This window comes from Heterocephalus glaber, unplaced genomic scaffold (genome assembly GCF_053883595.1).
Source record: "Heterocephalus glaber isolate CG9 unplaced genomic scaffold, H.glaber_assembly_v1.0 deba00001673, whole genome shotgun sequence".
NCBI lineage: Eukaryota > Metazoa > Chordata > Mammalia > Rodentia > Bathyergidae > Heterocephalus > Heterocephalus glaber.
Window position 1 is genome coordinate 4,633,342 of NW_028258410.1, and position 14,098 is coordinate 4,647,439.

General features: G+C 37.8%; 1 protein-coding gene and 1 pseudogene across 1 annotated transcript; one reads left to right on the forward strand and one right to left on the reverse strand.

Annotated features, from left to right (window-relative positions):
* The first annotated feature begins 6,075 nt into the window (after positions 1-6,075).
* Positions 6,076-7,016, forward strand: LOC101715273 (olfactory receptor 14A2). Its single transcript, XM_004875290.3, is given in 4 exon segments — positions 6,076-6,119; positions 6,121-6,239; positions 6,242-6,295; positions 6,298-7,016. Coding segments are annotated over 4 exon segments (936 nt in total).
* Positions 7,017-12,050: 5,034 nt separating this feature from the next.
* On the reverse strand, positions 12,051-12,919 carry LOC101714910 (olfactory receptor 14K1-like; annotated as a pseudogene).
* Between the last annotated feature and the right edge of the window lie 1,179 nt (positions 12,920-14,098).

Genomic DNA, 14,098 nt, shown 5'->3' on the forward strand with positions numbered 1-14,098 from the left:
GTATGTTGTGGCATAGTACATAGATATACACCCTCATCTAAAGGATGAAAAGTACCACAAACATGTCTTGAACATTTTATGCAGGTTCCTTTTGGGAATGGTGTCACTGTAGCCATGTGAAACACTTGCTCTGCATACTATAGGAATGTGCAAGTGACTATTGTTTTGATATTGCTGGGATCCCAGGCTTCTAGTGTAGAAAGATGGAAAATTCAGGAACACAGAGAGACCAGGGAGGGTGTGATTGATGTCAGAAATCACACAAAGAACTCATGGTAAAAATTCTGCTCTAATTATAGAGAACTGATGAAACTTTAGCACCAGGGCCCAGAACTGAGTGTTTTAGGGGGTTTAGATCTAGAATGTTTCTCAACAGCCTCCTGTATTCAGAGGTGAGACTTTTGGAGGGTGATTGGACTAGGGGTACTAGACTTGATTTGCTGTTAGAATTTAAGGTAAGGTTGGAAGAGACATGTTACTGGAATTACAACTGTAGATGTGACCTATGAAGAACTCTCTCTCTCTCTCTCTCTCTCTCTCTCTCTCTCTCTCTCTCTCTCTCTCTCTCTCTCTCTCCCCCCTAAGCTCTCCCTGGGCTCTCTGCTTCCTGGTCACCATGATATGAGCAGCTTTTCTCCATGCAAGCTCTTACCCCAAGCCCTTTATGCCTCAGAGCTGGACAACTGAAAGACAGAGCTGAAATAAACCCCTCCTCCTAAGCTGTGGGTGTTGTATATCTCAACCCAGCAATGAGGAGATGAGTGAGGGCCTGAGATTCACATATTTGTTTCTAAACACTAATTCTGATTTCTTCTTCTTGCTACTAGCAAGTGTTATTCACCAATAAAGCTTTAAATATACAATTCCATCTAACCATCTGTTCTTATATACTATGGTGACACAAAAACTAAGAAATGTATTTCGGACAAAGAAGTAAAAGCAGCAAATAAACATATGAAACAATGTTCAACATCACTGGTCATTCCAGAGGTGCAGATGAAAGTAACACTGAGATTCCACCTCACTCCCAAAAGAATGGCTGCTATCATGAAATCAACCAATAACAAATGCTGGCAGAGTTTGGGATGAAAGGAACCCTTCTCCATTGTTGGTGGGAGTGCAGACTAGTGCAACTATTGTGGAAGTCAATATGGAGATCCCTCAAAAAACTAGGCTTAGAGGTTCCATTTAACCCAGCTATTCCCCTGCTGGATATTTTCCCAAAAGAATTAAAAGAATCATGCCACAGCATTATATGCATACCCATGTTCATAGTGGCAGTTTGTAATAACTAAAACTTGGAAACATCCCAATTGTTCATCAGTTGGAGACTGGATAAAGATGATGTGGGGTTTTTTTTAATAAAATGGAGTACTACTCAGTCATAAAGCATGAGATACTAGAGACATTTATAACTAAGTGGATGCACATTGAGGCCATAGTTTTAAGTGAAATAAATAGGACACACATATGTAAATACCAAATAGGTTCTCTGGTGGGAAAAACTAAACGTGTATATGAGGATCAAAATGTATGATTGATAATTTGAAATAGAAATGGTCTAAAAGAGTAGGGGAGGAAGAAGGAGTAGGAGAAAGGAAAGAAAGAATAAGAAAAATATGAGAAAAGAAAAAAATATAAACAAAGTCTTTTTAAGTAGGGAAAGGTGGAAGGGTTGAAGGGAGGGCAGGGGAAGAGGAAAAAATAAGAACCAAGATACATCATGTAAAGATACAAGATCCCAATGATGAATGTAACTGTATTGTACAGCTAAAATGTACCAATAATCTTAATGAAAAAAACCCAAAAAAGTACAAAGAAAAACTAACAAATGCATCAATGATTCCTCACACTCTGAGCAAAATAAGGACAGGCACAAAGTGGGCCTTTTTGTTTGAGGGTCATACTAAAAGTATAGCTCACAAACTAAGGATGCTAAACTAAGAGCAATTATAAGGGAAGAGGACACAGTCCCAGATAAGGACACATTTTCTTATATAATTATCCTATAGTTTATAAAATGTCAAATTCATGAATGTAAAAAAAATAATGAAGCACTGTTTTAGTATACATAAGATGAAAGGAACACAGTAAATAAGCACCATGGATGATCCTAGACTGCATCCTTTTCTGGAAGGAGAGAATGTTGTAAATAAATGACATTAGTGGTACAAATGAACCAGGAAAAGAATCAAAACTAGATAAAATTATTACATCAATATTCAATTTTCCCCCTTCTGATTCTGTCATTCATTCCATGAGACCAACATCTTTATGGTCAAACTCCTACATTAATGCAAATTCAGAGTGTTTGGTGTTCTTTTTCTTCCTTTTGCATCTGAGTCTTGAGAAGTGTCCCCATTCACTACCCTGACCTTCCCAGCAAGTTATGTTGTCAGACCAGAGTGGAGTATGTGCAGAATGTGCCCTGTTTGAACTACAGCCTTTCCTGGGTGCTCTCCCCAGAAAGCCCCTACTACTGTCCCATAAGGAGAGGCTCATTGTGTAGGTCACTGGGATACTTACCTCATGAAGGTAACCAATCTTTCTCCATTCTTTCATCTTATGGTTGTGCTCATTAGCTTCACACTCACTGGAAGGGAAAACATTCATTAGGTTTCACGTCTGAACTGGTGCAAGCATTTTAAAGATCAGACATCTTCATAAAGGTTCTTTGAGAGTTCAGTAAAATATGCATGCAAGTATTTTAAAGTTTGAAATACTTCCATATTTAAGAAACTACACTGTGTTATAAACAAAAAGCCGTATTTAAAGTCATATTTCATATTATTGTGATTCTCATAATTTAATGAAATGAACAATATTTTAATTCAAATGTTGGGGACTTTATTGATCCTACATGCCAGAGGTGTGCAACTCCTTACTCAAAGTACAATACTGACTTTCCTTTCACTTTATAATTTGTTTCTCTCTTAGGAAAAATTCCAGTTGGTGCATGTTCATGAAAAATAGACTATATTCAAGAATATAAATAGGTAATCTTAGTAATGCAAACTGGAAATGCGTATTAAAAGTATAATTTACTTCTCTATACACCCAGGTGTACCACTAATTCTCCATGGTGGAGAAATCAAGCTTTCTAAATTTTAAAATTTTTTCTGGAACTATGTACAAAATAAATGGCATTTTGCTAACTATATTTCCTATAGCCAAAATTATTTTGGAAGAACATGACTAAAAGATTTTAGCTAATTTATTTAAAATTTATTTTAGAGGGCAAAACAGAAACACAAAGATAATTTTAAAATTCTTCTGGCTCTATCTTTAAAAGTCATTTCATTTTCACTGCTCCACAGTGGGGGGTTTTAAAAGATGACCATTATAATTTATTTTACTTTTCATGTCATTGAACTTTGGTTTTGCATAACAAAGTTTTTCAAAGTTTCTATAAGATTTATCTGTCCTTGGGCCCACCAAGCTTATTGACCAAATGCACACAGTAAACTTCTCTTGGGATCTTCTGAGTCAAATTCATTAAGAAAAGAATGTTATTAGGAATATTTGACAGGGGGAAATATTCATATCTCCATTATAAATGAATTGCCCACATTATAGACTTTTTCTTACAACTCTTCTAGATTGTGTAATTCTATGATAAATGGAACTAAGGGAGTATTTAATCAGTTTACAATAGTACTGGTGAATATCACAGCCATGCCCTTCATGATGTTGTTTCAGAATGATTTCTGTGGCCAGCAAATCTGTGTATAGAAAACAATAGTGGTCATAATGCTAATGGTCTTGAGAAGTAACCACTTAATAAGGCTATTCAGACCTTTTCCTTGGAGGATCCTAGGTATGAGTGAATTGTCTTTACAAAGATCTTCTAGATACCTTGTACCTGCAGAGGTTTTCAAGTGATGCAAGACTTGAAATTTACAAAAGACAAAGGACTTGCTTTACTTTGCATCCTTCCCTGTGAAATCTCCATATTTTAACAGGAATCTTTCTGTTGCACCAACAGCCTGGAGGTGTGCCTGTATGCCATGAAGACAGTTTCCAAAGCTTGATGTTCAAACTCACTTTCAAGTCAAAATATTTGCATTCCAGTACACCTATTGGAATCATTTCCTAAAAATACATTTGAAAAGTAAGCCTTTGTTTGGGTGATTGAAGAACTGGAATTATTTTAAGGTATATATTTCAGATTTCTTTGGAGAAAATGTTAAAATGCTCCATTTCAAAGAGATTTTTAAATTTTTTGTAGAGTAAGGAATTTTAGGAAAGAGCCAAAATATAATTTTAACAGCTGATTTATCCAGTTTTGTTCTCCTGTCTGCACCATGTTTATTTGCCCAGACTTGCCTTTGGAATGGGCTGACCCACAGGGTTTTCTCCTCCCCCACCCACCCCTGATCTACAGAGTCACCACAGCCTGCTTCTCCCCAGGTGACCCAGATGCCCAAAACTTGCACTGATTTTGAGCTGTGTCCTAAGTCATCCTCCACACAGCTCTTGTCCATGAGCTCATTCTCTGCATTTTAGTGTCTGCACCTGGGTCACCCAGGTAAAAACTCTTCCCCAAGCTTAATCTCCAAAATAACACCTTGTCTTATCTTAACACCTGTCACTACCTCAGACATTTTCATATTTATTTTTTTCATTTGTTCTTCTTTTATGTCTCCTCTAATGTAGAGCAAGCTCCCAGAAAAAAATTTATCTCTATCATTTAGTTCATGTCTGGGGCACCTTTTTGTGCTGTCAGTAAAGAATTGATAGACAACTCTATTAGTAATCAATAATCTATGGAAATATTCTGAACATAGAAAGATTCTATTTAATACCATTAAAAAGTAAATGACAGAAACTGTGACATCATGGGAAAATAATCAGACAAAATGAGAAATATATTCTGTCATGGTCACCTTTGATAAATCAAACACCACAAAGCCTCATACCAAGGCTGTAGTACACATGTGTGACCCAAAGAACATGAACTGTGTGGAATAACTCATTTTTCTTCTCCTGGTCCTGTTCAATGTATTAGGATCACATGAGCTGAAGATAATATAGACATTGATCAACAAAGCTTCACTTACATCCTGTTGCTCACATCATTGAGGATGGAGCAAGTTATTTGCCTGTGTTGCACTGTTTAATATAAAAGTATGTGTGAGTTCTTGATCATAGCAACATACGAGAACATATGTTTTGCTTCAGTACACAATATCGAGGATAGTAACAAACTCTAAAGACATGGGACTTTATACATTTTCTGGTAGAAAAATGTTTGCATTGAAATACAGTTTAGTAATAATTAATTATAAACCCCCAGTGAGTTGGGAGAGATTCCTTGTTTAGAGAAGTTGTATTCATCTCAAAACAAGGTTAAGTTGAGGTTACCCCATGGGTTGAGCTCTTATAATGACTAGTTGGTGTCACTTTGTCTTTATATTGTGTCTATTTCTTATTAATTGTAATGTTACTGAGGGTAGTGTGCTGTTTCATGCCTGTGCACATCATTTAAAGATCTTATCAAAGTAATTAACACAGGGATCAAATGAACAATTTTTCCTCTCTTTGTTGTGAGTACATTTACAATCTTGCCTTCTAGCTATCTGAAATATTCTAAGTAATCAGGAAAGAATTCTTTACATCTGGAGGGGAAATAAGTCAACCCCCAAAGCCAGAAAACTTCTTCCCAAACCTCTGAGTGTCAAAACTCTAAAACCAAAGCCAAGGCCACCTCACCATATGTATTATCTTATTAATTGTTCCATATAAAAAATAGTAGCCATTTGGCATGTAGCTTTGTGCTAGATCATTTATTGTTAGCATTGCCCCATGTAGTTCAATCCTTAGCTAGAAAAGGAAGGCATGGGAGAGGGAGGCATAAGAGAGGGGAGGGGAGGGATACCAAAGAGGATGGTAAGAAAAAAACTGAAGGAGGTAGGGAGGAAGGAAATAAATTTTTAAGGAAATGCAGAAAAGTTTTTAAGATGTTTCCTTTACAACTGAATGGTTCTGAATTTAATATCACTCTTTGGGGGCTGATTATTACTTTTTCTCTTTTTTGTATGTCCTCACCTTGACAGGAAGTGAGGAGGCTCTAATATGTTCAATGCCAACTTGGTGACCATTCTCCTTCTCTTGGGGTTCTGAGGGACCGGAGCTGCAGACTCTCTGTGGCCTGCTCTTCCTGCTGATGTACCTGGTGGCCCTGATAAATAACCCTCTCATTGTCACTGTCCTGACCCTGGACCCACAGCCCCAAGCACCATGTTCTTCCTCTTGAAGAACTTGTCCTTGCTGGATGTCTCCCTGATGTCTGTCCCAATCCCAAGTTCATCCTCAACAGTCTGCTTCACAACAATTCCATTTTTATTCCAGGCTGTGCCTTCCAGCTCCTTTTAATGACCTCCTTCTCAGCAAGTGAGACATGTGTCCTCACTGTCATGTCCTATGACCACTATGTGGCCATCTGCTGTCCCCTGCACTATGAGGCTACTGTGAATGGCAATGCCTTTGTGCTGAGGGCAGGATTTTCCTGGGCAATGGTGGCGCTCTCTGGAGCCATGTACACTGCTGGCACATTTTTTGGGCCCTTCTGTGGCTGCAGTGCGATCCCAGAGTTTTTCTTCAATGTTCCCTCCTTATTCATGATTTCCTGCACTGACATGCTCCTGGTGGTCTATTCCAGCATGGGGATCAGGGTTTGTCTGAGCCCCTCCTGTTGTGTTTTCATTGTGTTCTCTTATGTTCACATTCTCTCCACTGTACTGAGGATTCCATCCAGGAAAGGTCAGTCAAAATCTTTCTCCACCTGCCTCCCACATCTTGTTGTCTTCACTGTTTTTATGATCAGTGCATTCATGGTTTACCTGAGGCCACCTTCAGATGCACCTCCAGTTATTGGCAGGCTGCTTCCTGTGATCTATGTTGTGCTTCCTCCAATCCTGAATCCCGTCATCTACACTCTGAGGAATGGGGACATGAAGCAGGGTCTGAGGAGGCTCCTGCCAGCCTTGCCTGCTCATTGTGTGCACTTTATCTAACACTACCTTGTGTTTATGGCGGACAGAGGCCATCCACAGTGGCACAAAGTCTTCTTAGCTCTCACTTTGGGAAGGCCTGGGGTGCACATATCCATGTGTGGCTCTAGGAAGAAAACACCTAAGAGACATCTGAGCTCAGAACCTGCAGCCTACAAAGCTAACATGTAGGTCATGGAGTCACCTGGTGTTCTCCTAAATCAAAGCATCTCTCCCTTGGTGGCTTAGCTTAAAAAAGATTGGTTGTTTTTTGTGATCAGATTTCATTTTGGATCATTTATTAACCAATTTTTGTGTTTCATTTATTGAATACAAATGCAAATGTTGAGGCCCAGAAATGTAACTCAGTGGTGCTGTGCCTGCCTGGCAAGCATAAGGTCCTGAGTTTGATTCCCAGTACAAAAAACAGCCAGCCATCCACTAAACAAAATAACAATAATGAGACAGCACAGTGAGTCCTGTACATGGAAACCATGTGAACTACTGATGTGAAACATGTTCATGTCTTTCTCAAAAACCAGACTGGCTTGTGCTGATGCAGAACAACTAACTGCAAAACCACCAGGAGGTGACAGCTGAGTTGCATCCTCTCAGAGGGACCCTGTTCACCCAAGTGTACAGTGTGCAGCAAGGCCCAAGGCCCTGCCAATGCAGCAGACTCAGGTGTGTCTTTGTGCCTCAATGTCAGTAATTCAGAAAGTACAGAATTTCTGAATTTAACTTAAATCAGGACTGTGATTTTAATCTGAGTCTGAAAGAAACAATGCAATCTATTCAAATTATAGCAGAACTCACTGGCCAAAGACAGATTTCTTTTGACTTATTCACTAATAGTCACAATGCAAAACACTTATCCTGGCCTTCTCTGTAATGTACATAGAGATCCTAGATTTTATCAGAATAACTTTTGAGCTTCACCTTTAATTATCTAGGGAAATAAAAGGAAGTTTTTCAATAATATTATATGATTTATGCACTTTTTCAGTCATATTGACAACGTTTTACTGCCATCAATGAAATGATCATTGCTAAATTTCTATACATTTAAGATGTATTTTATAAAATGTTTTCTTTTGATTTTTCTGATAGAATTAGCCCAATTCAGTACAAAGGCACATGACAAAACAGATTTGCAAGTTTTGGAGGAGGTCAAAAGTGAATCATCAGATTATTCATGCATGGACGATGAAGATGATAATGCCTTTGACATTGGCCATCTGAGTCAACAATCCTGGGCCAGTGAAATGGAGCAATACACAGGGAATGCAGACCTACTTGATTCACACTATGAACAAAGGAGTAATATAAGTATACACTTGACTGGTTGAAATGGTGCAACATGGTCATGAAAACAAATGGAATGATCCAATGATAGAAATAGGTCCAAAAATATACTGAGGATCTTAGTATCTTGGTAGGGGTGAAATCTATTGGATAGAATCCCAGCACTGCCATTCAATTTTGGAAATCATTTGTAAGAAATGAAATGCTACAAGATGTTGTGAAATGTAAGTTAAATTTTCTGTATGTATCAGTAGCCATACTCAAAAATGTGTTTATTATGACACCTCATTAGCTGAACTGAAAACATTCATAGATCTTCTGTACCTAGCATGGCTTTCTTATAATAATCACCAGAATGTAAAAGAGTGATGGAAAAATGAAGGGTATGGGCTTGAGGTTTGTAGAATAATGATGACACTGAGGAGATTTGGTTTCCTTCAAAATTGCCTTAGGTTTGATGAAAAAACCATCTGCCAAGAAAGGAAAGGAACTGATAATATGGCTGCTGTCCACCTACAGTTTGAGATATTTGTGGGTAATTGGCAAACAATTTACACACCACTGTAATACATGACTTTTCTTCAACAATTTTCAGTGTGTCATAGTTGCTGTGGCTTCAGACGATATGTGCAAAAACCCCCCAATTGTATCTACAATTTCATTTTTATGTTACCATTAATGTAACCACTGATTTCTTTCATATTTTTAGTCCATTTGCATTTTAAATCTATTTTTTTTGGAAAATTTCCTTTCACATATCACAAATAATATATTTACTCCTTAAATTATGTATGCTAACCAAGATATATTTATACTATATATATTATAAGTGTATTATATAATATGTATATATATTTACATTAAGACACCAGCTCCTTTCAATTTGCAATTTACTTTCATGATAGGAAAATAAGGATATAAAAATGTTTATTCCTTTGAAAATACTCACCTGAAGTATTAAGATGCCCTATGTGCCTCTATACATCAGGGTTTATATGTGGCAATTTTAAAAACTTTTAACATACTTTTAATACTTATTTATAATCTGAAGTCTCTTTGAAAAATAAATACTCCCTTGATATTTCTTTTCATGAAATATTAATATGTTGAATTACATTAAAATTAACATACATTAGATTTCTGTTGAACCACATGATCAAGATTTATTTCTTAATAAAATTTGAAAGAAAATTACAATACTGAAACCTTACTTTCCACCACATTTGTGCATTTGCATTGCCTCATCCTTTGAAGTCCTTTAATCTTTACTACTGAGCTCATTAAAGAACTCCTGCTTATCTTTCTTTAGATGCAGGACTTTAGAACTTTGGTACAATCCTACTTTAACACTTCTAAATATTGGCCCATGTGTCATTTGCAGATGTTGAGATAGACATCTCCTAAGTTCATTATTTGTATCTACCCTATGAAGCAGAGAACTGATTTCCAGTGAAAATTCAATGCAGACCAAATTATGTTGCTAAAATTCACACAGCAATGAATAGTCAGGAAATACCTTCATTTACTCTCTTTCTAGAATTAGAGGAGTTAGCATCAGTAGCAATCAAGATAAAGAACTTCCTTAAAATTAGTTCTTGAATCCTTCTTAACACAGTTTTCTATGAATGCTCCAGCACAAGCTAAAGAGTACATGAAAGATTAATATTGAATAATTCCACCAAAATGTGGACTCCACAGATATAGACCTAGCAGTGTAGAAGGTGGAATGAGTTCCTAGAGGCCCAGTTAAGTTTCACTGTCTGAGGAAAGCAAATGTCCCAAGACACTCACAGCTCTTTTCAGTTAAGGTGGATATGGTATTTCCAGGGTTCCTGTGAATCATCAGTATGCTTGTAGGGCTTTGGAGAAATATGTGGGAAGGCAACAAAGAAGCAACCGCTACATTGAGGGTTCTCCGCCCTTCACTGTTTCATAGCCTCAGCTGAGAAATGTCAGGAGATTGTGAAGAAAATCCCATACACAAGGTGGAAGGTGGGCAAGATGAGAAGGAAGGATTCTCCACACAGCCCAGCAGAGGTAACATAGCCCATCTACAACTCTGCAGGGCCTAAGGATCCCAGCTCAGTCACCCTTCTCTTGACCTGGAATTTAATTGCATTATTTTCCCACTTAAAATATTACTCGTATTTGTGACTGATTTGTACATGTGATATTTATCAGTCATCGTGTCTGGTTGTAAAGATTTAGTCATTCCCCAATGCCTTCATTCCCAAATGCACATTGTTTTCAAATTTCCATTCAATGTTTCTATAAAAAGGAGTCAACTAAAAATTGATAAGTTCATTCAGTACAGTATCTTTTTTTTCAAAGACATGATTACTTTTATGGCTCATTTGAAATAAGCTGAATTAGAATCAAGACTTGTTAAAGTGGATGTAATAACAAAACTGACTTATGCTCAGAATTATGAATTTCATGGTAGGATAAATTAATGAGTTCATGCTTTACTTCCCCATGTGGGCATACATACCTCAGTTCTTGTGTGATATCGACTTGATTAGTAAAATAGATTTTACTTTACTTTAATCATTGTATCCATCTTTCATTAGAAGAGATATTCAATTATTATCTGACTTTCATATGTAAGTGTTTAGAGATTGAAAAGATGAAACAAAGTGCTTTATAGTCTTCAGAGTCACATTCTATTTAAATTACACTTTGAAATTTGAGTAGAATTTGTACAACTGGGAGAGTCCATGAGACAGGTTCTAGGAGCAAATTTCAAAGGTATTCAGTGAGCATACAGTGTCTGAAGGCCTTGCCAGTGGCCACAGCCTTTTCTTTTTCTACATCCTATGTTATGGGCTCCATACAGAAGGACATGCCACACCTCCTTGTGCCTCAGTTACTCCATCTGCTCCGTGTGAGGCTCCTCCTGGCCTGGGGGAGAACTGGTGGTGTCAAAGTGTGTGCTGTCAAGATGGTGGTCAACAAACATGAGTTTCCTCTCCTGAAGGCAGCAGTGAGTAGACTGACAGGGAGACAAAACTGTGCCCTGAAGAGCAGGACACGATTGTACTGACTGAGGATACAGGAAATGCAATATGATAGTGAGAGTCTGGAGGACTCCTTCACTATGACACATTCGTAGATTCCATGTATAATGAGAAAATATCAGGAATGTGCATATTAGATACAAACAACTTTAAGTAAAGAGAAAGATGCCTGCATCCAGATACATAATTTATTTGAGAAAAAAGAAAAATATGAAAGAAAAATGTTTTATTATGTAGAATACATCAAACAAGTATTCAACAATAAAACTCGTGATAAAATTAAGGACATTTAAAAATTGCACAATTATATTTAAATCATAAATTTAATTAAAAATAATTTTCATTGAAGAGTGATCATTTGAAGTTATAATAAAGTCTCATTAAAAAAACTTAGGAAGAACAATGAAAAATCTAGAAAAATAAAACTTTGACAAAATAGAGTGAAAGCCAGGAAAGATGAATGCTTAGGAGGAAGGAGAAAGTCATACAATTCTTTTGTATGGGGAATGTCAGGACATGAATGGTACTTATCCAAGGCACATTAGAAAAACCTTCATAATTTCAGTAACAAAAATGCTTTAAAGCTCAGGAGTGTAGGTAACAATTTACTTTCTACTGAAACTGACAGCCTGAAATCACCAAAGGAGGACTCCAGGGTCTACTGACCTCTAGAGAGAAATCACCCCAAATAAATAGAGAAAGAATCTTGGCAGAAATGGTGCTGCCTCCTTCAACTTTAATATCTTTCTATTAGTCCCCTTCTCACCTTCCTCAGGACTTTACTTAGAGCTGAGTGAATGTCCCTGTTCTTTATACAGTAGATAATGGGCTTCAAGGCTGGGGATGCCACAGTGTAGAACACAGAGCACAGCAAGTCCAGGAGAAGAGGTGCATTGGAGTTCAGCTTTAAATAAGAAGCAGCACCTGTTAGGAGAAAGGTGGCTAAAACCACCAGGTGAGCATGCAGGCGGAGAAGGCTTTGGATCAGCTCTGCCTGTATGGGATCTTCAACATGGCAGAGAAAATAAACACGCAGGAGACCACGATGCAAACCAAACATGAGAACCCATAGAGGACGCCAAGGGCCACACTGACACTGATAGCGGCATGCTTCTCAGAACAAGTGAGCTCTAGAAGGGCAGGGACATCACAGAAAAACTGAAGAATCCTTTGGAGCCACAGAATTCCAGGGAGAACATGCTGCTGAGTACAAGTTTCCCAGGGCCCCTCCAGGACACAGCCATCAACCAGACACCGCATCCTTTCTTCATGACAGTTTCATAGTACAGATGGTGGCAGATGGCAACATAGCTCTCATAGGACATGGCAGAGAGGATTCCAACCTCTGACCTGCCAACAGGACCACCAAGAAGAGCTGATACACCCAAGAAAGAGATGGAGTCACTGGGGGTGAGAGAGTTGAGAATGGATTTAGGAACTGTGGTGGAAATGAGCCACAGGTCCAATAGAGACAAATGCCTGAGGAAGAAGTACATGGAGGTGTGGAGGTGGTGGGCCAGAACTGTCAGGAGAGGAAGGTCAGATTCTTGAGAATGGCCACCAGGTAGACAAGGGAGAAGAGGGCAGCCTGCAGCCCAGCAGCATTGTACTGTTCATCAGTCTTATGGGGAAGAACCTCCTCAGAAGTGTCAGATTCTACATATTGTAGAGTCATGATGTGCCTACTGAGTCTAAAAGAAAAATGGTGAGTTTAAACATCATATTACATGGATGAAAGCACACCCATGTTTGTAGCATCACAGTTCTTTATAGCTCAATCTTGGCAATGCTTCTACATCAGTGGACAAATAAATGGATGAAGAAAATGTGATTTATAGACATAATGGAACACTACTTTACTATCCTCAAAGAAAGATAAGCTTCAGGCCTTCAGTAGGAGAGTGGGTGCACCTGGAGACTATGGTACAAAATGAAGTAAATCAGAGACATGAGCTCAAAAATCACGTAGTTTCTCTTTCATGAGGAACTCAAAGTATAAATAAAGATCAAATAAAAGAGGTAGTAGGAAAGGAGAGATCTTCTGCAAAAGGGAAGAGGATCAAGAGATGCAGGGAGGTGAGGGGAAAGGGGTATAGAAAGAATTGAGATGTGTTATGTATATGTACCAACCCCTCACTGTGAATGTAGTCATTAATCACTGCAAATGTCTACGAAGACAAATAAACATTAAAGCTCATCCAGCACATCCCCTGTTATGTGTCTCTCCATTCTTGAGCCATGCTTAGATTAGCATTATAAGTTAGATAGAAAGTTTAATGCACCAAAATATTCATCTTTGTACTCAAATGAGGTATAAAGCAATGATGGACATAAAACTCTAATGTGATTCAGTTTAAATTTGTTTTGAAAAATGAAAGAAATTTGACACATCTCCAAAATAGTGTGAAATTAATTTTTCTATGTTTTTCCCATTAAGACTTAGGGGACTGGCTGTGTGAGAATAACTGAAATAGGGTATAGGGTGGACCTTTTCACAGATTAATATTATCATCCTTGTTGTGATTTGTGTGTGGATTACAAGTCACGGGTGAAACATCTGCTGGCAGCATATTCAATATGTAAACCAAGCATTAATTCGGCCATCAGTTGGCTGAGCTGTTTGAAGTGGAACTTAAGAAATTTCTCTCTGTGACAGAATATTTGATGACTTTGGCAATCTAGTAGTCCATTCCTTAGAAAGAAATGTAGGAGTAGAAAAAACTAAAAATAAAAAAGGAAACATTTATCATTAGGAAGTGATATTACAATTAACTGTTCACTTCC